Below are 26,204 nucleotides of genomic sequence, written 5' to 3' on the forward strand. Positions count from 1 at the left end.
CAACAAGCAGACCAATCAGGCATGAAATTATCGACTGGTCTGTCATCAGAAAATGAGCCAGTAGGACACTTTCTGTACAAATTTCTTCTAATACCACAGGCTGAATGTGTTATGAAAACAACTACTTCAAGGTTATCTTCATCCATATTTGATGGTATAAAAGTTTCATTCGTCTAATATTGAAAGGCTCTTGTGTCAGAACATTTTGTGTCAAATTGGGTCAAATTCTGTTGTACAGTTTTACATAAGACATCATTTAATGGTTTTCTATTTTTAGCAACAGCACCCATATCTGACAGCAAAGTGGCATAATTAATACAAATTTGAATGGAAGGATGCTATCAAGCTTGGTCAGCAGTTTTTGTTGAGTCATTTCAAGTTTATTTTTTTTATTTTCTTAAAAAATGTTCATACCCAATTGCCGATCATCATCATTTGTGTAAAGTATCATGTCAGGATGCTTTATATCAAATCTGAACAAATTTCTTTCAGCAATTTTTAACAAGAGATCATTTCAGGGTCATTCTAATATTAGTAATGGCAGCCATCATTTGTATAATACTGAAAGCCTATCATGCAGTGATGCTTTTTGTCAAATTAAGTCAAATTCATCTGAGAATTTTTGTTTAGAAGTTGGCTGGAGAATTTTCTATTGTTGGCAAGCATTTCTGAAGATCAATCAGCATCATTTTGTACAAAATTAAAAGGTCTTTATGTCAGGATGTTCTCTGCTTATGGTTGAAGTACACCAGTGTTGTTTGCAAAGAAGCTGAAACGGACAATTACTGTGGATCAACAATGCATAACACATTCTGGAAACAAGATAATATGTCCAGACAAGCTAAATATCAGTTGGCAAATTTAGCTTTAAATATTTCCTTGATTACCATGGTAAAGTTACACACTTTTATTAGTTTTCAGCCCCATCAAACTGGCACCCCCTGGGGTCTAGTTGTGACCCAACAGCCATAACCTAAAGCCCATTACATAAATTATTTGTCTTCTTCTTCTGCTCTATTTTCTATAAACATGAATTAAAAAAAGTTTTCCATGCAAAATGGAGTTTTGACTATAATTATGCTTCTGTAGACATGTGCACTATACCAGAGCTGCAGCTGAATACAGCCCTGATGCAGACAGAATCAGTCTTTCAAAAACTTTAACACAGGACCAAAATATTACTCATCATGGCACTCTTATAGTCACTGTTGGAAAAGTAATACCTACATTTCACCAGAGGAAAACTTAAAAAAATGCCACTGTCATTGATATTTCAGTACATCTAACCTTTTACATCCTCATGGGGGCTCCGTGGGATGGAGCAAAAACTTAGACCCTTCTTGTAAATCATTACCTTATGGACAAGATAACTTCCAAGTTTCACGAATATCTACCAAATGACATAGGAGAAGCTGTTGTAAACGACATAGAGACAGACAGAATGTCTTCACAATTTAACACCATTCTTCCCTATTTTAGTTTCATGAAATTTCTCAAAAATGTTCCTGAAATTGAAAAATGTTCACTGTGGCCACAACATTGGCTGTCTGTGTGGTACTATTTTCATTTATGACCAAGATGTCTTCTGGCGAAAACCCAGTGTCAATATGACCTTCAGTTCTGGAAGAGTAGCAGTGACAAGATTTATTCAAAATGGCCACCATGGTGACCATACTGAATGTCAGATCAGCATCATATTCATGTGGGACCAACTAGATACCATAAGAAGTCCTGTGGTGAAAACCCACATGTTGAGATGACTTTCCATTTAGGAGGATTAGTGACAAGAAGACTACCAAGATGACTGCCATGATGGCCATATTTGAGGTCAGATCAGCAACATTTTTATTCTTCAAGTAGACATTTGCAAGATGGTTGCTGTTAAGACCATGTTGATACAACTTACTATCTATGAGGAGAAGCAACAAGATGTCTGCTTGTGAAAATCCAATGTCAATATGACGTTTCATCTAGAAGCTGCAACAATGACTTTCAAGATGGCCTATGTGGCAGCCATACTGGATATCAGATCAGTAAAATTTTGTATTCATGACCAACTAGACACCACAAGAAATCTTACGCTAAAAGCCCATGTCAATATGACTTTCTGTTAAAGTGACAAGATTTTCAAGATGTCTGATGTGGTGGCCATATTGGATGTCATAGCAGTGCCAATTTTATTCAGGAACAACTAGGCATCAAATGAAGTCTTTCAGTGAAAATATAATGTTGATATGATCATCTGTTTAGGAGTAGTGGAGTTCAAAGCCATTTTTCAACACTTTTTCTTTATGACAAACTAGACATCATAAGAATTTCTGATGAAACCTCATGCTGATATGACTTCCCATTCAGGAGGACTAGTGAGAACAAGATTTTCAAGATGGCTACCATGGTGGACATATTGGACATCAGATTAGTACCACTTTTATTTAGGACCAACTAGACATTATACGATGTCATTGAACAAGAAGTAGCAATAAGATTTGCAAGATGGTTGCTGTTAAGACCATACTACAAGTAAGAGCAGCAGCATTTTCATTTAGGACCAACTATATCCTGAGATGAATATGTGCAAAAAGTTTCATGGCAATCTTTCAAGTAGTGTTTTAGGAATAGTGATAACAATGATAGATGGCAGGCAATCCCAAACAGGCCATTCCATAAGCCCTTCTGTTCTATTACCAGTTAGGCTGAAAATAACTCTTAACTTTTAAAATAGTACACCCTTAAGTCTTTGAGTTTTGAAAAACATAGGAATTATTTCAGTATATCTTGAACTTTTCTTCAGAGATAAAACAAGACTATAGTATCTCACACCATCCCATTTTTACCCCTTACCAATCTTAAAAACAGAATGCATCAAATATATAAAAAAAGCATAAAACTAATTAATTCCATTCACTGATTTATAAGTTCTAACCTGATGGTCACCAAGGGGTTCCAAACACAGTCAACTTGTTAGTGTTTTGAATCAAAGAGTTTCTTTAGTGACTGGGTCACCATATTTGCTTGGGCCAGTCTATGTTTTTAAGCAACAGATGTGATGTAGTTAATCATCTTTGAATATCTCAATAATTCTGTAAATTCTGGATTTACTTCTCTTTGAACACATGTGAAAAAAAAGGTCCTCCTATTTCTCTGTTAAATTTGTTTTAGAAATATTAAAACTAGATGCTGCAAATATTGGACACTCATGACAGTTTTTACTGAAATGGACTATTCTAGAAACTAGAAATGGACAGCAAGCAGTCTGTTGGCTTGTTTACATCAGGAGCTTCTGTTTGCATTGAAACACCAATAAGCTGACAGTATTAGGGACCCCTTGGCACCAATCAGGTTGGAAATTATAAATCAATGAATGAAATGACTAAGTTTTGATTTTATATTTTAAGGAATTGCTTGCCCAGTGGTATTAATTGATAACGGAATATAGTACTGCACATGTAAATGAGTAAGATCACAGTCATCAGGTAAGTGAACCATACAATTACAATCATCAAGACATTTCTCCATCTCTCTCATAATGGGGCATAATTTTTATTGATTGTGAGGTGCAAGAAGAAAGCTGTGATGGAATATCTGTCTCTGTCATAATTATTCATCATCTAGCTTGTCATTTCTAATGCACATACATGTAATCAAATTTAAACAATGTATAATACAATTGCATGCTGCTTTAGTGCAATTACATCTGATGTACTGATGTATGTTAATTTTTAATACAGATGATCATGTAATTGTTTAAAATCCTTCTCAATAGGGGGGCCTATTTCTTTTCATCCATGATCTCTTCCCCAAAATGGAATATATTTACACAAATTGCTTTGTACTTATTGCAGATTCGGATGACAATCCATATATAAGTCAATTTGAAGTATAAGCCAAAGCTAAGATTTTCTGGTCAAAAAGTATTATTTTACAGGCCGGCAAATATGGCAAGTGGTGGCTGATGAAGGACAAGTCACTTTTTCATGAATTTTGACTGATTGGACAAGTAGTATTTTAAGCAGATTCAGTATTGTATACAGTGTAAGACGAATTAAATTAATGAATTCCAAGCATAGAATACAGGAATAGAGTCAACTTAAATTTAAAACTGTTGCAATAAGTAAAAGAAATATATAGCAAAAATTTTTCTTTTCATTTATTTACAATGAAATAAAAAAATTCCATATTAAACAACAGGCAAATATTTGACACTCTGACCTTTGACCTTTATGAACCTGATGTGTTCCATCCCTTTTCAAACTGTAAAATTCGTTGCTGACATCTCAGAAATAATTCTGGCTAGTTTCATGTTCCTGTCATACAGCATAACACTGGTTGCTATGTTTACAAAATGTAATGTGCATTCTTAAAATAGCTCACTTTTTATCATAAGGGGGTGGTGCTGGACTTGTTAGAGACTCTGACACTCATAAATACTGTTCTGTGGGGGGAAATGCAGGAGAATTATTCAAAAGGACTGTTTTGATGCTTGCGACTGAAATGTTTCAGCCATAAAATCATAATTAAATCATACAATAATAATACCTATATTCTCTTTATGGGGGTGCTCACCAGTTATTATGTCCTTTTGAGAGAGTGATGTATGTAAGGTGAAGTTGTTTGCATTTAAAACATACACAATGAAGAGAATGTTGTCATACCTATATGCTACATTAATGTAATGTGGATGATATTTCTTTGGATATTGTACTTTCGGAAATTGTACATGATTTAAACACACTGCTAACTAAAATGAATGCTCCCTTGTGCTAAACAAATCAGCCCGAATTGGTCTAAAGTACACTATCCATAGCAGCTAATAAAATAGGGAAAATTAATTTTGCCAGACTAGACAATACCAGCTTCTGAAAGTGCAATGAATGAATTACCAAATATATAAAATGTAAAGAAAAAGCTTTTTTATATACAATTTACCTCTGAAGTTCAGGAAGTGAAAATGACCAAGTGGAGCTAGCACTTTTTTGAAAGGTGCACATCTGGAGTAAGGCCAAGCTGTATACTCTATAACCCAAATTACACCCATCAATCATATACCAAAATAAAGGGAATTAAAAGGTTCTTTGAATTATACCTAAGATATACAAGGTCTTTTTTAAGTAGCCAGTATAACCAGTGAGGAAAGCCGGGGAAATTCTTTTTCTTTAAAATCCTAACCCTATGCAAAATATGAAACCGTAGAGCGCCACATTAACTGTCATTTCAGTCTAAATGACCTTGACCTATGACAAATTGAACTTGAAATGATTTTATTTATTTCTTGCTCCAGATGCCTGCTACTTACAGAATCTCTTAACAGCAGATAGTAATGGCTTGGATTGGTTGTACAGAAGAATAAATGACTGACAGACATCGTCACAACACATAACAATCTGTCCTATGGTGGGCATTTGAAAATACTCTATCAAGGAACAAATTAGAAAAACAGGTGTACCCTTCAAATACATGTACCATATGAAAGTTTTTGTTTGTTCAACTTTCATATACAAAGACAACTGGACGTTCATGTACAATTCATGACTTTAATCCAGAGTGGTCCAGCATGTTATTTTTTGTGACAACATGTCAGTTCTATAATAATATAATTACTATAATATATACAATGGTCCATGAATTTTATATTTTTGGTACATGTGGCTCATGGTGTTGTAAGATATTGGATCATCCTGGTATAATCTATTTCTGCCCAATGGTTTTTCTCCTTTAGCACCTGTTACTCCTGTTCCTACATTAGAATTAGTTATAAGTCCAACTGTTTCATTTGAACAAGACTCTTACTGTTACCATTTCTAAGTTTTTGTAAAAGAACGGTGGGAAATATATCATTCTGTCCATCTCCAAATTCATATCTGAATGTTTTTCTAATTTCATGGTGTTTGTTTTTGTAATAATGTTATTATATGTTTTTTATCTTATAGGTGTTGTCTAATGTTGTAAAGTGCTTAGAGCTTCTAAAGATTAGGCACTATACAAAGTCCTCATTATTATTATTATTATTATTACTGTCATGCAATTCTTCCTACACAATTTAAGGTAGAGCCTTCACTATTAAATACTGAATTGGTGGTGATCTGTAGATGTACAGAATAGTACAACAATCCTGTTCCATCCCGTGAAGGTAGAGTTTGTGGGAGATGGGGATATTGTTGCATATTATGTAATTGTATAAATTTGTAGTACTTTCATGTGTGTAATGTTATACATTTCCTTCTTCTATTTTCAAAAATGGGACTTCAAAATTTGGGACAGGACTGGTATGTAGTTGTGCAAAAAGTTTCAGAAAATTTAGATCCTTCCCCTTGGGGTGGAGACTTGGAGATGGGGGAAATTTTTGCATGTATTTACAGGGATGCATTGATAATAATGAAAAATGGGGGGATAATCCTGCAAAAATGATGAAATTCTGAAACATATTTTGCACAATTTATGAACGAAAACTTAGACAAATAGCTTCTAAATTATTCTACTTTTGCTTTGGTCTGCATAGTTGAATCTGGAGACAAAAGTCACCTTTACTAATGCTCTTATATGTGCAGGTTTCACACTTAAACTCTCGGATGTCAAAATGCCGCTTCTGATGAACTTTAAGCTGGGACTTCTGTCTAAAGGCCTGGCCACACGTATCACACAGATGACTTTTCTGGCCTGAGTGAACAAGCAAGTGGCTCTGTAATGTGCCACTCTGCATGAAGGACTTGGGACAATGTGGGCACCTAAAAGAGATAAAAAAATCGTGCACTGAATAATACTTTTTATGGATACACTTGTGAAATATGCTTAGGTTTTGTCCAGACTGAATTTGATTAATGTCTGGTGGTGGTGGTGATCTTTCTTAAGTTTATCATTATAAAATAAATAATAATGTTAGATTCAAGAGAGAACTGTACCAAAGTTAGCAAAAGATGAAAACCTTGTAGCTGCTTGCAGTGGTTCAAACTAACAAATTTCATACACAGTAAATGTGATTCTTATGTGACATAAAAACAGGAAGTAAAAAACAATGATACCTAACAGATAAATTAGGAAGTCAACAATAAAGCCTTATAAGTTAAAATGTATACAACATAATTACTTAAAAGGTCTTTCCCCAGTGTGTCTTCTCATGTGGACTTTTAATGATTTGTTCTCTGTAAACCTGCTATCACACTCTGGACACTTGTATGGCTTCTGACCTTCATGGCTACGCTCATGCCTCTGCATGTTCCCTTTTGTACTAAATGTCTTATGACACACACTGCATGCAAATGGACAATCCCCTGAATGTGACCTCAAGTGTACTGCAGTAAAAAACAATCTCATGAAAGATGGAAACATACATAAGAATCTACATATTAGTGATAATTTCATTTACAAATGAGTTTAACAATTTTTTCAATATTTTTAAGCACTGCTGAGAAAAAAAGGTATTTATTGATAAACAAAAAAAAGTTTCATGTGAGATTCTTTATTCATGTAATTCTTTATTCATGTGAGATTCTTTATGCATGTTTTGTTTCCAAAAATAAACACTGACTTTTCAAAAATCTATCTGACAAAGAGAAAAACAATCTTTAATTTTGTTCAGTTATCATACCATGATGTCAAAAGAAAAGACATAAGTATAAGATAGATAATATCAATAACATCATCACTCTCATATAGACTCATTGGGCGATGATGACTGATTGGATGTGGAGGCATTCCTCTCCCATCTGCTGGGGTGTTCTAGTCACTATTTTTAGTGATTAGAACACTCCAGCAGATGGAAGGACATGCCTCTACATCCAATCAGTCATCATCTTCCCAGAACAATTTGGCAGTCAAAATAATGGAATGACCTATACAAACAAACAATTATCCATCATTCTCTAACAGAATACCTTCCACATCTGATTGCTATTTCTTTCAAATTTCCAATAAGTCCACATCAGAGGCTTTTTTAATTGCAAATCTTTCAATCATCCTACACTTCTAAATCAGTCATGTTTTCATGAATTTAAAAGCAGAGTCTGGGTATTTGTTGAGAGATTCTTCCTGCAGGATCAACAAATCTTGTGCCAAAAGCCCAGGGGCTACCAGTCATCAATACACTGAGTTCCTTATATGTTTCACAAATTTATCTATATTTGGTTGATGAAATTCAGCAATGACTTGATTGCCATACTTGTAATCATTTGAAGAAATTAATGCTCTGCTGGATGAAAAGAATTTCCAGTGAACCCATTTAAATGCCAAGTACTTCTGTCAAAATTTTAGAAAACTTTTACCAGGAGCCTGTCAATCCTAGTGATATGGTTACCCAGGCACCTGATCAAATGGAAATTGTATTCAATGCATACATACCTGAAGTTAAGTCCACATTTTTTAAATTCACAGTATCCTATAAATATCACTACCTAATGTGATATAGTACAATATCCAAAAATTCATCTTCAATGTCAGAAAAAATTCTGAAATCCTCCATCATGGTCTAATAAATCATCTTGGTTTAGTCATCCAAATTATCTTCTGACTCCCTTTCGTTGACCTCATTGTCATATGCAGATGATTATTTGGAGAACGAGTTTGAGCTTTGTATGCATCACTTTGATCATACAATTTGTAACATCTACTCAAGGTTGCAACTGAACACATACGGTGTATGTCGATATTAAATAAACACCCTCTGTTACCTGCCACTGTTTCACACTTGTGGCTCAATCAAAGCAAGTGGGAAAACAAGCTATGGGATTAAGGTCAAATATTTACTAGAAGAGGCAGACCTCAGCTTGGCATGGACAAGGTACATGTATTCATGCTTCAGTCAAAAGGATTGTCAACCTGAAAACAAAGTGAATGCTGCCTTTATAAGCAACGGCAGAAAATTTGTACATGGTAAAAAGGTACCCTATGGCTCATTGTATTACCTGGGTTATTATCAATGGGCAGGTACCCAATTATCCAGAGGCCCATTGGCATCTTTAGGCTTCAACAGTGGTGTAAAATTCAAACAATCATTAACATGCTTTGAACCCATCAACTTTCAAAACTGCCCAATATCTCCATGATATAAGTGTATATTTCAAGTTTGACCAAAATCAGATCAAAAATATGGCTTCCATGGGAGTAGCAAGCTCAGTCAATCAGATGCAAAATCAAAAATATGGCTTCCATGTGGGTAACAAAGCTTGGTCAATCAGATGCAAGATCAAAAATATGGCTTCCATGTGGGTAACAAAGCTTGGTCAATCAGACACAAAATCAAAAATATGGCTTCCATGTGGATAACAAAGCTTGGTCAATCAGACACAAAATCAAAAACATGGCTTCCATGTGGGTAACAAAGCTTGGTCAATCAGATGCAAAATCAAAAAATATGGCTTCCATGTGGGTAACAAAGCTTGGTCAGTCAGATGCAAGATAAAAAATATGGCTTCCATGTGGGTAACAAAGCTTGGTCAGTCAGATGCAAGATCAAAAATATGGCTTCCATGTGGGTAACAAAGCTCGGTCAGATGCAAGATCAAAAATATGGCTTCCATGTGGGTAACAAAGCTCGGTCAATCAAATGCAAGATCACCTCTTTATTATGTGTTGATGTCCCTATTCAGTTTCGACCACACATCGTTTGAACTAGTCCAAACCATACTCACACTGGAGCAAAGGTCAGTCCATTTTTTCTGCCTATACCGCCCTACTCCTAGTAGAAAAAACAAGCTGGCTGACACTCTCTTTTTGGAGCAGTTTTCGAATCTCCTGGACTATGGAAATTCAATAGGTGGCAACCTGATTATTCTTGGAGATTTCAACTTTCACTCTGACTGTCCCAGAAACTCAAATACATAAAAACTCATAGATTCCATTAATGTTTTCAACCTTAAACAGTCAGTTAACCAACCCACCCATAAACATGGTCACATTTTAGACTGGATTCTTCATAGACCTGATGATAACATTCTACGGTCCTCCCTGGTATCCCATGACCCTGTATCAGGCAAGATCATTTCATTTGTATGCATCTCACTTATTATCAAACTCATTGGAAATTTCAATGATATATACCCAAATACCAAGTTTTATTAAAATTGGATCATGATGTGAATTCCGCAGTGGTAACAAGTAAATAATGATGGATGCAGGATTAAAACATATGTTCACTAGGCTTTAAGGCCTAATCAACTAAAAACAAAACAATGTTGACAGAATAAGAATGTCCCACCATCCCTCATTTGCAACATAAAACTTCCCCAACCATAACCCCAAGCTAAATAAATTTATGATAGGCATGACTCTTTGTCCCTTCCACATTCATGTGGAGAATAAAAAGGAAATTAATGAAGGATTGAATTTAAATTGGTGGAATGGGGTGGAATATAAAAAATCGGGTAAATGGACACTTACTGTTTAAAGCTGAACTTGAACTTAGAAGCTTAGAACATTTTTTGCATTTTAAGTATTTTTCTGAACTCTTTTGCTTTTGATGTTGAGTTTGGTTAGAAGAATTTTCTTCACTTTCATATGACACTTCACTATCCTCTTCATTCTCTACCTCATTGGACCCATTATCTTCAGCAATTTCTGCATCTTCTTCTATAAGATCAAGCTGTTTCCCCTTTCCTGCATTTTTTACTGGTTTTACTACATAGTTCTGAATTTTCCCATCTGTCTTTTCAATCTGAATGTGAACTACTTCCTCAGAACCATAGGATGCCAATGGCGTGTCATATTTCAAGGGAGATAATCCTGGGTAAATATAAACAGGTTCTGGAGTTGCAACAACAGCAAACTCTTCCAGCTGATTATTACTGACATTCAACACTTCTGTGGCAAGAGTTTCAACCTTAACACCACTACCTTTACCATTTGAATTCAAGTGAATAATCTGAACATTTTCTTCTCTAATTTCTTGCCCACTTAAAATCTGACTGTCACTTTTATTCTGAATTTCCAATAATCCAGAAACTGCTTCGGCTTCTGCTACTGAAGTTATGCTCAAATCTGTCTCATTGTTTACTGTTCTGGGCTTGTGCCATTTCAAACCTCTTCTTCTTTTAGTCTTTCCCTTTTCCTTTACTTCTTTGGTCTGAGCAAGCAGAACTTCTATCTTTACCTGTCCCTGATCAGTCAAATATTTTTCTACCTGGGAGACAATGTCTGACCAAAATAACAATGCCTCTTGTTTTTGGTCCTCTGGTAAGCCATTGAACAGTGTGAGTGTTTCCTTCACCTGATAATTTAAAAAAGTAAAACCTGATGAATTAACAAATAAAACAAACTGACAATATTTAAGGTAAAGGAAAGTTCTACTGTAGTGACTGCAAGTGCAAGAAAGGTAAAAGTTATGTGATATATCTAAATATTGTAAGCAACCTGAAAAATATAGCCAATTAAATGAATGCAATTTGTTGAACACTGATATTGTCTGTTTTTTATCTGTATTTCAGATACTAATTAAAGCATATCAAGTTTGATGCCATCAGGAACTTATTAGAGATATGCCCTTGTTCAATACAATAACTAAAAAAATTAAATATGATAGTCAACTACCTCTGATATTATTGTGGTACATCATTTAAGCTACATCTGTAGGAACAGGGTTTGAAACATAGGGGTATACACAAACACAATTTACTGTTGTGACCCACTGTACCTAAAACAGCCAAATTTGTTTAGTTCACATGTCAATCAATACTGCCTATTAGTCCCCTCCACAGTGAAGGTGCACAATGTCTGCCTGTTTTGTGATTTGTTTGGTAAATAACCATCTACTGTGGAGCTACAATATGTAGTAAGCATGTAGAGGACTAACTGCATAACCTGACATGTGAAACTAAAACTTGCATGAACTAAACAGTAAAAACTTGTTTATTATTCATTTGTTTCTTTATTATTTATTTTTTGTTACTTATTTGGAACTAACCGGGGGCAGATAAAATGTATTTTGTATTTGTATGTTTTGAGATTTTCTGCAATCACAAATTGGTCGTTTCAAATAAATTTAAATATCTGTCCATCAAAACTATTCGAAATGAGCAATTTCTAAAAGCTTAAATAAAAAAAAATCTCCAGTTGTTTACATTTTTACAAGAATTACCATATAAAGAGCATAAAACCTTCAACTGTAAAATCATTAAAAGCCTCTATTATAAGCAATCATGATCAGCTAGTTACCTTCATTAAGTATTTGCAATCCCCGTATATCCTGAAGATTTTTTATTCAGGACCATGATATGCTGAAAATGCTGAGTATTTTCAAACAAGATTGAAATGATACAAAAACAAATTATGAAGCTTTCTAAGCAATGTCACAAAAAGTCAACTGAAAATCTGCTAGCAGAACTTGCATATATATATATATATATATATATATATATATATATATATATATATATATATATATATATATATATATATCCTTTAACAAAAGGTTGAGAATATGGGACAGAATAAAAAACTTAATTTGTGCCAAATACCTGTCATGCATGTAACAAGCTATGAATATCCTATAAAATTAAGCATAAAGATAAGAGAACAACTAGAGCAATAAAAGTCAGCTCTGTCAGTAATGCAAAGTATATGTATCTATTAAGTAATCAGACTAAAACAAAATTTATTGTTGTTCAATATCCAGTTACTTATCAATTAAGAGTATTGTGACAGTTAAAGCAAATTTCAATGACTGGGTTTATCTAGACAAAATAAACAAAGCAAAACAACTTCAAAACTTTATATATTTTGATATTCAAGAAAGAAAGTAATATTCCACACAATAACAAAATACTCAGCTGTTATTCAGATAATGTTCCATATCATCAAGAGAAATGTTGAGTCTATTAGCTTTTTCATGCACTTTGTAACTAAGTGCTGTCACCAGTCTTGTTGGCAAACTTATGTATATTCAGTGTCAATATATTTTGCATAAATGTATCAAAACCAATAAAATATTCCAAATAATGGATTAAACATTATTATTTTACATCATAATAAAAAATACATGAAATGTAGTGCTGAAACAAATATTCTAATATTCAACTAATACTTTTTGGTGAATATTAAAATCTGAAATTGTTATTTGAATATGCACTGTATCATTTCATTTATATACTGACGATGTATATATTGACCTACTCTGAATTGCTCCATTCAGTACAGCCCAACATTGAGACAGATTGTCATTATATATATATATATATGTAAGACAATTTTAAGAGACAATACTATGTACATGTCATATACACTGAATTCCCTTGGTGCTGATGACCTGACAACTATGGACAAACCATGCTGCACTTAATTAGAATACCATGTTCCCTGGACAGAAAAAAAGACAGAATGCAAACTTTCTGGTAACCATGACCAACACATTACTGCCAATGCCAGCACTAAAACCATGGGAGGAATTAGAATTTTGTTCCTTGTTTGAAACATTTACAGATCTTCAATAACTTCAGTTTGCAAAGAATTTGTTGTAGTTACTTTTTTCCACGACACTGATTTAGTGATCATATTAAAATAAATGGCAGTACAACATTTTGTAATTGTTTCAATAAAAAAAATGCCTCCTATAGATCTACAGGTTTAATTTTGTTATTTGCTATTGAGGACAGTAGTAATGTAAAACAAATCAGACAGTTATGGCTATATTCAATTACTTAAGTATATTACCAACTAAAAAGGTCAACACTGCAATGGTTAAACATACTTTCTGAATTCTAAGAGCAGTGCAAACTTGGTTTTAAAAAACCTCCTGCTGTCACAAAACCTCATTACCTTGAGTATGTACTGGACTTGGTGTTTGTTGAGCCATCACTTGAATTAGAAGTTTCTCTTGGTCATATAAATGTGACCTCAAATTTTCTGTTGTGCAGACAAGTACAGACTCAAATTGAAATGTTTTATAAAAGCATGGTCATCCTTAGACAGTCTATACATGTTTCATCAAAATAGGAAAATAGTTAAAGAATACCCATCAAAAAGTTCTCCCATGCACTCTGCATTTTCATCAAATGTTGCTAATTATGCAGTTTCCATAATGGCAGCTTCCAAGGATATGAATGGGATAGAGCTCAGGAACAGAAATCTCTTATAAGTGTATGTTTTTGAATGTCATCTAATTTGTTTATATTGCAGAAGGATTGTTTAGCTTAGTAACCAGCCACACTGAAGACAAAACAAGCCTATATACAAGTCAGACTGTTCACAGTTGTTTACAGAATTTGAGAAATTCTGGCTTCATGGCTTCTGATTAACCAGTATTGATGGTGACAATGGTCAACATTTCATGCGGACATATCAATGAATATGTGAATACAACTCAAAAACAGGTTCTGAATATTTGATTATTGTTTTTGCTGCTCGTCCCAATAGTTTTTACCTGCCTTGGAATTTTAAGAACAAATTGCCTCAAGGATATAAAAAATGCATAAAAGGTCATCTGATTCATTAATTTATCATTTCTAACCTGAGTGTTGCCAGGGTGATCCTAAAACTGTCATCTTGTTTGCATTTCAAACCAAATAGAAGTTTTCTTGGTAAACATTGAGCCTGCTTGCTGTTCTTTTCCAGTTCCTGGAAAAGTTTATTTTCAGTGATACATAGAAGGTAAAATTGTGTCATCTGCATCCAGTATTTGCAATATCTAGTTTTAGTATTTCTGAAGAAAATAAAACAGACCAAAAATCAAAAGAGCAAGCAGTGCTACTCACGTACATCAGTTCAAAGGGATGTAACACCTTAAGTTATGGAAATCTGTCTGTTATCTGATAAATAAGACTTTCACAAGCAAATATGGTAGCAGTGTATGTAAAGAAACTCCCTTTTGATTTGAAATAGGAACACAATTTGTGTTAGAGAATCCCCTCACAATAATTAGGTTAAAAATTGATTTTATATCCTTGAAGCTTTTCATTTTTAAAATCATTAGATTAGTACAAATTGCCAGTAAAATCAGGTATTCATTTAAATGCAATATTTTTTAGAACTTTTGAGCTTAATTCTTAACCACCCCCTTCACTGCTCCAATTTCTTTTGCCATCTTAGTACTAAGACATCACTATATTATCATCACAGTGAATAATAAAAAAATCACTATAGCATATTCAGTCAGTACATGCAATGGAAACTATTTGATATTTAAGAAACTGATCAATCTAACTAAGATCTGGGAAAGGAGGATGTTATGAAATTTGCATGTTATATCATACATGTCAGATTTAATTTTAAAAAATGCCACACACATTCTCACTGTGGTTAATATCATTGCTTACCAGTTACCTATAAATTCTGTATTTACTACCAGGTATATATATAAAATATTATGAAAGGGGACACTTCTCCCATTTCTTTTGACACCTATTTAAAAATCAACATTGATCTCTGAGGCTACACTTCACATAGTATGATAATTTAGCAATGATGTTTCTCTTTGAGATTTGACTTTTATGCCTACACAAAGTCTAACCCACTGTAACACTTTTAAGGAATGCCAAAGCATTTTCCCACGTTACTGATCAGCATGGCCATGACCGTGCCTAATTAATATGCAAGTACAATGCACTGAATGGAACACTGTGCTTTCATTGGTCAACCAAAAATGATGTACTTCCCACTAATAATCCGAGTAATATTAAGTGGGCGTGATCATGGCTATGTTGAGCAGTAGTGTGGGAAAATTGTCTGGCATTTCTTAAGAATGTCAGAGTAAGTCAAACATACTGCAGACATAAAGAGTCAAATCTCTGAGCTAAACATCACTGCTTAAGTTAGTATGCTACATGTAGTACCAATATTAATATCCCTACCTTGTGAATGGGGTACTAATATACGCCTATGTGTATCAACAGATCATCTGGGTGTGGTTCACACCCAGTGCTTTTTCAGCCTCTTGTCATAAATTCTGAACATGTTTCTTACATATACTGAAAGAAAATAAGTAGTCCTAATATTTAATATGAAAACTGCTGAATACTATTGTAAAAGAATGTGTAAAATATCATTTACCTTCTTAATTCAATATTTTCATTAACTGTCTGCCATATTAGTTCAACCGATAACTAGTTCCGTTTTTAGTCTCATATTTTTGTGAGCTATATAAGGACATTGGTGCCTTCTTTGAAAATGTGAACATGGTATTCACTGAATAACATACTGTAGAATATCCAATATGCCTTATTGGGAAAATGAAATACCATGACAATTTTGTCTTATCTGTTATGGTGGGCAAAGTATGGTTAACGTAAACATACCAATATAATTTAACCAATATAGTCTTATACTGGAGGGCTATGTTATCATGGATCTTAAAGTTTGCAAACGGTGAATAAGTAAATAAAAACACTGACCGTCTACATATTATATGTCAATTTGTTATTTTTTGTTCGGTATTAAAATGCATTTAATTTCTAGTGTAAATCAGATGACTGGGGGAAACTATCTATAAAGAGACGCCATGCAGATTTCAGGTCATGCAAGGAGAGTTACTCTGATATCATGGTAATACCAAAAAAATATTTTTACGATGGCATGTACTTGTACTAATGTTGATGTATATATTGCACAAAGTGTAAATCATCTTGAAAAATGGATGATGCCTCTATGACCTTTATTCTGCCACAATTAGCTTCCAACAAGAGAGACTTATCGGAGAATTCAAGAAATGCATCTGTAACCACCTGATTATAGGAAGGTGAACAGTGTGACTAAAACATTCATTTCCATTACTAAAAATTGATGACTGCATTGATAAAATTGGAAATGCAAAGTATGTCACCAAATTTGACCTTCTGAAAGGATTTGGGTAATTCCACTGATGGAAAGGGCAAAGAAGATTTCAGCATTCATGACTCCAGATGGACTTTATCAATATAAAATGATGCTGTTGGGGATGAAGGGGTCACCAAATACTTGTAAATGTTTAATGAACATGATTACCTCTGGTCTAGATAATTGTGATGCTTACGTCGATGATATCATCATCTACGACACCTGGAAAGAACATTTAGCGACAATTTGGAAATTCTTTGACAGACTTACAGATGCAAATTTAACAGTTCATTTATCCAAGAGTGAGTTTTGGCGTCCTTCTGTAACATTTCTAGGACATATCATGGGACATGGACAAGTTAAACGTATAGATGCAATTTTTGGGTATGGCTGGATACTATCGAAAATAATTTTTCCATAAATGCTGAACCCCTGACAAATTTATTGCGTAAAAAAACCAAGTTTCATTGGTCAGGAAACTTTTGATAAGTTAAAGACCATAATTAAGAGTGCACCAGTTCTTACAAATTCCAGTCAATCATTTAAACTGTTGATCCAAGTATGTTGGGGTTGGAGAAGTATTGATTCAAGAAAATAAAAATGGTGTTGATCATCCAGTGCGCTATTTTTCTAAGAAATTAAATAAGCACCAAAGAAATTATTCTACGATTGAGAAGGAATGTTTAGCTTTGATATTGGCATCACAATGGCAAGATGAAAATACAAAATCAGATATTGTTAAGGTGGAGTTTGTTGTTACAGGAATTTAATATTGACATTAGGCACATCAAGGGAAAAGACAACTTAATAGCTGATGCACTTTCCCATGTATACAAATATATTATTTCATGTATACTTTGTATCATTCATAAGATTTCTTCTTATGTTATTTTTTTTATATAAACCACATGTATAATTAATCTATGGTAAAAAGAAAGCTTTAAACCTTTTTCTTTTATGGGGGAAAGTGTTATGTATATTTAATTTAATTACTTGTCTGTTAATTTTAAGTTTTTTTTTTATTCCATTACATGCTATTGTAATGTAATATTGTTTACTGGATTTGATATTGTCCAGAATAGAGTTCAATTCTCTTTGACTTGACATTTTTATATTTTCTATGTAAACAGCTGATAAATGGAACATTGTCTCTAGTTGCTGACCTTAAAATCTGGGACAGTTTTGGTAAACAACTTATAAATTTTTTAAAAATTATTTCTCAGAGTAAGAAACAATAAGCCGAGTCAAGGTCATACAAAAACTTCTACCAGTATTTTTTCCAGAAGGATGAACTCTTGACCCCCATCCATGAATCTGTTTTGCATTTTAGTCTTATAACTGATGTTATGATAAGAATTTTATCAGTCATGCTTTAACACTTGAGACATCAGGTTGTTTTATGTTGTGTCCAGTTTGGGACTGCATTTTTATTTTCTTCCATTTATTAAATTTCAAGTGATTGTTTTCCCTGGAAATACTAAAGTGCTCAGATAATTCTTGGACAAAAACATTTGCCGTAATTTATATGGAATTCAAAAACTGGAATAATATTTTCTGTGATTCAACAAAAGACTTGACACATCAGTGCAATGCTGACTATTGCATATGTCATTGCCTTCCATCTTGGATTTTCATCAGGATTTGAACTGTGATTCACTAACTTTTCATTGTTAGGACTTGTGTTTTAATTCTTGTATTATAATTTTGATTTAATTCACAATACCGGAAGTTCTTTTTCAAAAATTTTTTTACTTTGTAGTCTAGGGAAATAAATTGTTTGTTAAATTTTGTAAAACTTATTGTCTTTTTTGTTACTTATTTTCAGAACATAGAATTTATTTTGATATATAATTGATTGATGTAATATGGGTTATAGAGTATACAGCTTGGCCTCACTCCAGATGAGCACATTTCAAAAAAGTGCTAGCTCCACTTGGTCATTTTCACTTCATGAACTACAGAGGTAAACTGTAAAAACAAAGAGCTTATAACCCTTTTTTATATTTTATATATTTGTTAATTTATACACTGCACTTTCAGAAACTGGTACTGTCTAGTCTGGCAAATTTCATTTTCCCTATTTTAATAGCTGCTAAGAATAGTGTACTTTAGACTAATTCAGGCTGATTTTTTAAGTACAAGGGAGCATTCAGTTTAGTTAGCATTGTGCTTAGATCATGTACAATGTCCAAAGGTACCATATCCAAAGAAATGTCAGCCACACTATGTCAAAAAGGCATAGAGGTATGCCAACATTCTCTCCACTATGCATGTTTTAAAATGCAAACAACTTCACCTTACATATGGCACTCTCTCAAAAGTAATAAATGGTGAGTGCCCCTAAAACTGGTTAACTGATTTAGTAGTGATATAGATATTAAGAAGATATTGATTCCATTTGAGAACATGGTGTATGGCCATTTTTGGAAACAGTGATTTTCTTGGGTGCATTTTTAAAATAGTCTACTTGTCTGCAATTCTGGAAAATCAACTCATGATGCAGAAATAGTAACTCATGGTCATGTAGCATATATAAGATGAGTACACAGTAGTTGGCACTATGCAAAGAAATGCAGAAAAATCAGAATACCATAGGACCCACAAAATCATAGAAACGTACCACAATAACTTCATTTTTTTAACCAAATTTCCCGAAAAATATAACTCTGGTTGTAGTATATGTTAAGTACAGGCATCTTTTTGTCCTTGAAAATAGTTGTATTTGCTCCACTTTAAGGTATAGGATTGCATCATAGCCTCAACCACGCTGAGGCTATGACATCCTAGCTAGGTGACATAAAGTGCAGCCTGAGATTTCTGTGTCGATCGTTAATATGGTTGCAAAAGAAATGTTATAAGTGCCCTCTCTTGTATCAGTTTATGTATAGTACAAATAAAATTTATAGGTAAACTTTAAGCAACGATACGAACCCTACATTCTTGTTACATACCATGATAATAAATACGACGAATTCTTCTATTGATTAAGTACCCCTGCAATTCATCTCCCACATGAACATTATGTCGGGTTGTGTAAATAAAATTTGCTTGAACAAATCACGTGCATCACATAAATTTTCTACAAATATATCTCTTCTAAACCACAGGGGATCATTACAAAGAAAATGTGGAGTATCCGATGAATCAAGGAATGGGGGTTCTAACCTGTAACGAAAGAAAATTTGGTGTATCCATGAATCAAGGGATGGGAGTTATAACCTGTAACAATATTGTTACAGGTTAGAACGCCCATCCCTTGATTCATGGACGGATACTCCAAATGTTCTTTGTAACAAGCCCCTGTGGTCTAAACAGGACGTATTCTAAAATGTCTGAACTCTATAACGAAAATAGAGTGCATGTCACATTTTCACCCGTTTCATTGCTCGAAATTAAGTTAAATAAATAGGAACGTATAGACCACCTTTTCTTTAAACTCTGATAACGTGATGTTTGCTCGTTCACTCATCTTTACTTTTATAGAAGGGCAGTTGCCTTCAATCAGTGATAGTGAAAATAGTCAACCATGGCAGCCATCGTTGTTGTTAGCGTTGCATTTGACCCTCCAGTAAATAAAAGGAGCACCCCAGATTTAGAGTAAGGGTAATTAGGCACTTGAGTAGTTAAGTGGGGCACTATACGTACAATGGAAATTAGCATTACGGAGACCCCTGGGTGAATATACGTACAATGGAAATTTAACATGGCGAAAAATCGTGGGTTAATATACGTACAAGGGGAATTAACATGGGAAAAAATTGTGGGCCGATATACGTACAAGGGGAATTTAACATGGGAATAGAGTTTGGGGGTTGTTTAGGGACAAAGGGGAATTGAATATGGGATTTTTTTTTTTTTTAAATTTTTTTTAGAAAAGGGGTAGGCAATGGAAAGGCTATCACTTTTCGAGAAATATGGCTGGCCCTGAAAAGGGCCTTTGGGTTTATGTTAATGTATTCATTAACATAAATGGTACCGCATTGGTCTTCTTCTTGTCCTTAGGCTACGTCTCACTGTTGGTCCGTAAATCAGCACTCTTTTCTGGCATCCTTGTCTTTCAACGTAGATCCTACGTATCCACAGGCTGGTGTTTGTCCTGTGGACAACGGTCCACTTGGCTCGGACATACATGAGCATGTCCGTCCGGAACATCATGGAAGACACAAGCGTAGAAGATTGCACATCGGTCCACATCTTGAAGCGACGAGAACAAGTGAATCAATGCACTGAACTGCGCTTATTTATAGGTACAGGAAGGATTGAAACGGATTGAATTCATTCACCAATCCGAACACGCGTTACAAAATTCAGTCAACTCGCATCCAATCCGAAGAGAGCAGTCTGTGACGTCACGTGGTCTATATAGATTCGTTAGCGCTTGTGTGCAGTCAATCTATGCGACAGTGATTCAACATGACGGAAACTCAGAAAACGATCCATTGGGGTGCACTAGCAGGGGAGACTGCCCAAGGGAACCCGGACTTACTTTCAGAAGAGGTACATTGGGATTTTGTGGATGTTCTTACCTCGCAAGAATTTGTTCCGGAACCTTCGTTACCTTCTTCATTACCGCAAGTGGAGAATTTTAGACAGAGACAGAAAGAAGAATTGGAGAAATTTATGCAACGACAAAAGGAAGCGGAACAAGCTTTTCTCCTACAGCAACAGCAACAGCAACAAGAAGAGGTAAGAAAAAAACAACAGCAACAACAGCAAGAAGAAGTAGCAGCAAAGAAACAAGAGGGTGAAAATCAAACGGCTACGGTACTGTTGGACATTTTAGCGGAGTTAAGAAGTCTGAAACAAATGTATCAGACTTCTTTATCACGACCGAAGAGAACACGACCTTCCCGAGCTAAACACGCCAACCCTGTGACTAAGCCTGTCGTACCACCCTTAGTGATTTCAACCCAATCATCAGAAGTAGGCCTTGGCCGTGGCAAAGGCTTAAGGCAGTTAAAGTTGATTGGTTAAACTCACCCCTACACCAAAATAAAAAGGCCCTTTTCAGAGCCACCCACATTTCTCGAAAAGAAATACAATTTCAATTTGCCAATAACTCAAAAATAAACCCCACCCATTTTACCCTTATAGTACGTGTCTGTGTATGAGTGCGTGAGTGTAGCTTCTTATTTTAAAATCAAAACTCAATGACACTTACCTTATATCATTCATGTATTCTTTTATCCATTTTTTACAATCCAATTCACAACACAACACTTTAATTAAAAGTTCATTGACTTCTTCTTTCTCCTTGTTTAGTCTCTCTGTTTTTTGAATTTCTTCACCGTTTTTTCCTCATTTTCTTCCCTTCTTTTCTTCTCCTGTTTCTTTGCTTCTTTTAAATAGAATTGTCTTCTTTCTTCCTCTGAAGAATCCCTCTCTTCTTTCGAAGAATCCCTCTCTTCTTCCGAAGAATCCATCTCTTCTTCTAAAGAATCCTTCTTTTCTTCTGACTCCTCTTATTTCTTTTTTGGGCAATCTGGAGACCAATGTCCTTTTTCTTTACAATAATAACAGGTATCTTGACTTTTGTCTTTTTTAGCCCCTGTTTTTTTTTCTTTTTTGACGGTCTGGACACTCTGAAGACCAATGCCCTTTCTTCTGACAGATATAGCAAGTATCCTGACTCTTATCTCGAAAGGAAGGAGAGTAGTCCGTCGGCTGGTCTGAAGAGAATTTTCTAATGACCCCTCGCAAAGCTCTGACGAAACGTTCCATCTGGGTAGTCTCTTCCATCGTTCTCCTCGGTTTGAGAGTGAAATGAATAGTGAAAGGACAAGACACACCCATTTTATATACGCTGGTTTGCCAAGACTATAAATTAGTCTATGGTGTTTAAACTTGAGTCATTTGACGTTTTGCACTCAAGATGAAACGATCCCATTCATTCGAGAAGAAAGAAGAAGAAGAAGAAAGTAAGAGGCAGAAACGTGATCTATCGCCTCGTACCAGGGCTGAAATCTTGGCACAAATTCATGCCAGTGATTTTGAAGAGGACATGAGTGAACCAGAATCCGAACCCTCCAAACCAAGTTCACCACCCTTAGTCAACCCTGAAAAGTACTATTCCATTCGAGAGACGGAAAAGCGCTCCTCTAGAAAATTTAGAACCACGGCTTACACCTACACGGTGAAGTTTAAAGATTTCAAGGCCGACGTACCCTTGGAGAAAGCAGAAGGGTTTATCACCGAGATGTGGGATTCTTTGCTCACCGCACTCAAGCGACAATGTCAACCCAAAGAAGACGATCGCTTGACACTATCCATAGATCACGACGGTTTGAAATCCCCTGTTTGGATCGAGTTTAGCAGACCTGCAGAACTAACCCCTTCCAAAATCATGGACAAGATTCAACACGTACAACAATCTAATGACCAGTTTGACATCACCGATGGTAAAGCCACACTGAAAATGGCCCACGTCTCTCTTCCTCAAGGGACAGGACGTAAAAAGATGTTATTGGTGAACGAGCTTCGCAGCATTAAGCGTAGTCTTGTCCAAATTCACAATCCTCATGACCAGATGTGTTTAGCCCGTGCCATCGTGGTGGGACGAACCTATGCCAACAAGAACGACACGACAGAATGGAAAAGAACCTGGAACACTATTCAACGATCCGATCGAGCCAAACAACGAAACGAAGCAGAACTCCTGTTGCAACAAGCTGGCCTGTCCAAAGACACACCCTGTGGCATTCCTGAGATGCAAAAATTGCAAGATGCCCTAGCTCCACGCTACACCTTGAAAGTGCACCCTCAAGAAATGCGCGGGTCTCTGTTGTTTCGAGGCCAGGATTTTAAGGACGGAAAATACATTCACCTTTATTATCACGATGACCATTTCGATACCATTACCAGTATCACCGGATTCCTAGGATACAGTTATTATTGTGAGAAATGTGATTATGGTTATAACAATCGAGAGCAACACAAGCATTGTGGATTGAAATGCCCAGGATGTTTGGCCTCTCCACCCTGTCTGAGCGAAGAACCAGTGCCTTGTTCAACTTGTCTGCGCACGTTTGTCAGCCCTGCCTGTTACCAACAACATTTGAAAACACAAGGTTCACAGAAGAAATGTGCTTGTCAACTCCTGAGATTGTGCCCTACGTGTGGACAAGGCATACTTACCAACAATGCCAAGGCACACGTATGTCGAGGAAAGAAAAAATCTCACATTTGTCACCACATCGTGGACTTGGAACACGAATGTTACGTGCAAAAATACCAACCCCCACCAGAGAAAGAGGACGGTCACAAGAAGAAAGGCAATTTCATCTTTTTCGATTTCGAATGCATGCAAGAGACCGGCATTCACATTCCTAATTTCTGCGTGGCTCATCGAGCGTGCGAGAAGTGCATTCAAGAACCTATCTTCAGTCATTGCCCTCACTGCAGCAAGATTCCCGGAGGGCGTGAAAAAATCTTTCGGGGACCAAACACGTTAGCCGATTTTGCCCGATGGGTCTTAAACCCCATCGACAAGACGTGGAGCCAAGAGGACATCGAACGTTACGGAGATTGTCATCGTCATGCCACACTGATGGCTCACAATTTCTCCGGATACGATGGACAGTTTCTTTTGAGGTACTATACGGAACATGGCACCGAACGTCCTAAAGTGATTTTGAACGGAGCCAAAATCATTTTCATGCAAGTGGGACAAGTGCAGTTTAAAGATTCGATGAGTTACTTGGCCATGCCTTTGAGTCGAATGCCTAAAACGTTCGGAATGACAGAAATGGCTAAAGGGTACTTTCCACACTTTTTCAATACGGAAGCCAATCAACACGCCGTTCTACCCCATTTGCCTGAGGCTCACTATTACGACCCCGACAACATGCGTACCGAACAACGAGAAGCTTTCTACGCTTGGTACCAGGCTCATGCCTCTGACCCCTTCGACTTTCAGGAAGAAATGTTAAAGGATTGTCGTTCCGACGTGGACATTTTACGGCGTTGCTGTGGAAAATTTCGAGAACTGTTCATGGAACACGGAGGGGTCGATCCTTTGAAAGAAGCTTGCACCATTGCCAAAGCGTGTTCCTTAGTGTACCGCCAACGATTCATGCCTGAAAACACCGTGGCTGTCATCAGTCCTCAAACGACCCACTATGTCAAGCGTCAATACTCGGTCAAAGCCCTACGTTGGTTACATTACTTGTGCGACAAGGAAGACAAATGGATTCAGCATGCCCGCAACGGAGGAGGCGAAAAGACCATCGGAACGTATTCGGTAGATGGCTGGGACTTAGAAAACCCCAAGATCGTGTACGAGTTTAACGGTTGCTTATTTCACGGATGTCCCGTCTGTTGCCCTGACCGTGACACTGAAAATCAGTTTTTGCAACGAACCATGGAAGACTTGTACCAGGACACTTGTCAGCGACGCCTAAAGTTAGAACAGCAAGGATACCAAGTGGTGGATATGTGGGAACACGAGTACGATCACCGTTTGAAAACCGATCCCGAGTTTAAACGCCTCGTGGAAAGTTACCAGTTCATGGACCCGCTGAACCCGAGGGATAGTTTGTACGGAGGAAGGACCAATGCCACCTGTTTGCTGTACCAAGCCGACGAAGAGAAAGGAGAAGAAATCAAATACTTGGACGTGTGTTCGCTGTATCCCTACGTGTGCAAATATTGTCGCTTTCCTGTAGGGCACCCACAATTGCTGACGGAACACATCGACCTGAAAAACATTCGACAATACGAAGGCTTGATCAAGTGTAAAGTTTTGCCTCCCACGAACCTATACCATCCCGTCTTACCTCACCATTGTCAAGGCAAACTGATGTTTCCCTTGTGCCGTACTTGTGCCGAAACGTGCAACCAGGACCAACCTTGCCATCACAGCCAGGAAGAACGTGCCTTGACGGGAACCTGGGTCAGCGTGGAATTGTTCAAAGCTCTGGACATGGGATACCAACTGTTAGAAGTGTACGAAATTTGCCACTTTCCCAAGACACAACAGTACCACAAGGGTGACCCTACTCAGAAAGGCATTTTCGCCGACTACGTGGATGCCTTTTTGAAACTGAAACAAGAAGCCAGCGGTTATCCTTCCTGGTGTCACACTCCCGAAGACCAAATACAATTCAAAGAGAAATACTACGCACAAGAAGGCATCTCTTTAGACCACATCGAAAAAAACGAAGGCAGGCGATCATTTGCCAAAGTGATGTTAAATTGCTTGTGGGGTAAAATGGCACAAGGACCGTGTTTACCCAAGACGGAATATTTGACAGAACCTTCCCGCTACTTCCAGATGATTCACGACAAAACCAAATACATGAAACACGTGGACGTGGTTCGAGAGGATTTGATCTTGGTCAATTACGAAGAAGATCTGGACTTTGTACAAGACGACCCATTTGGAAATGTCATCATTGCGGCTTACGTGACAGCTCATGCTCGCTTAAAATTGTACGAAGCTTTAGAACTGTTAGAAGAACGCGTCCTGTACTTTGACA

At 36.1% G+C, this 26,204-nt stretch overlaps 1 protein-coding gene across 1 annotated transcript in view; it reads right to left on the bottom strand.

Moving 5' to 3' along the window:
* The window catches only part of LOC149787879 (uncharacterized), a 32,219-nt gene extending 11,940 nt beyond the window's left edge, over positions 1-20,279 (bottom strand). The window contains exons 1-4 of the mRNA XM_089974117.1: positions 20,153-20,279; positions 10,369-11,194; positions 7,082-7,286; positions 6,520-6,722 (exon numbers count right to left, since the gene is read on the bottom strand). Of these exons, the coding sequence (XP_089830243.1) occupies positions 6,520-6,722; positions 7,082-7,286; positions 10,369-11,194; positions 20,153-20,197 (1,279 nt within the window). The 5' untranslated portion in view covers positions 20,198-20,279. The remainder of the gene's footprint in view (positions 1-6,519; positions 6,723-7,081; positions 7,287-10,368; positions 11,195-20,152) is intronic.
* Between the last annotated feature and the right edge of the window lie 5,925 nt (positions 20,280-26,204).

Source organism: Sinohyriopsis cumingii, chromosome 11 (assembly GCF_028554795.1).
Source record: "Sinohyriopsis cumingii isolate HCF-2022 chromosome 11, ASM2855479v2, whole genome shotgun sequence".
Lineage (NCBI taxonomy): Eukaryota > Metazoa > Mollusca > Bivalvia > Unionida > Unionidae > Sinohyriopsis > Sinohyriopsis cumingii.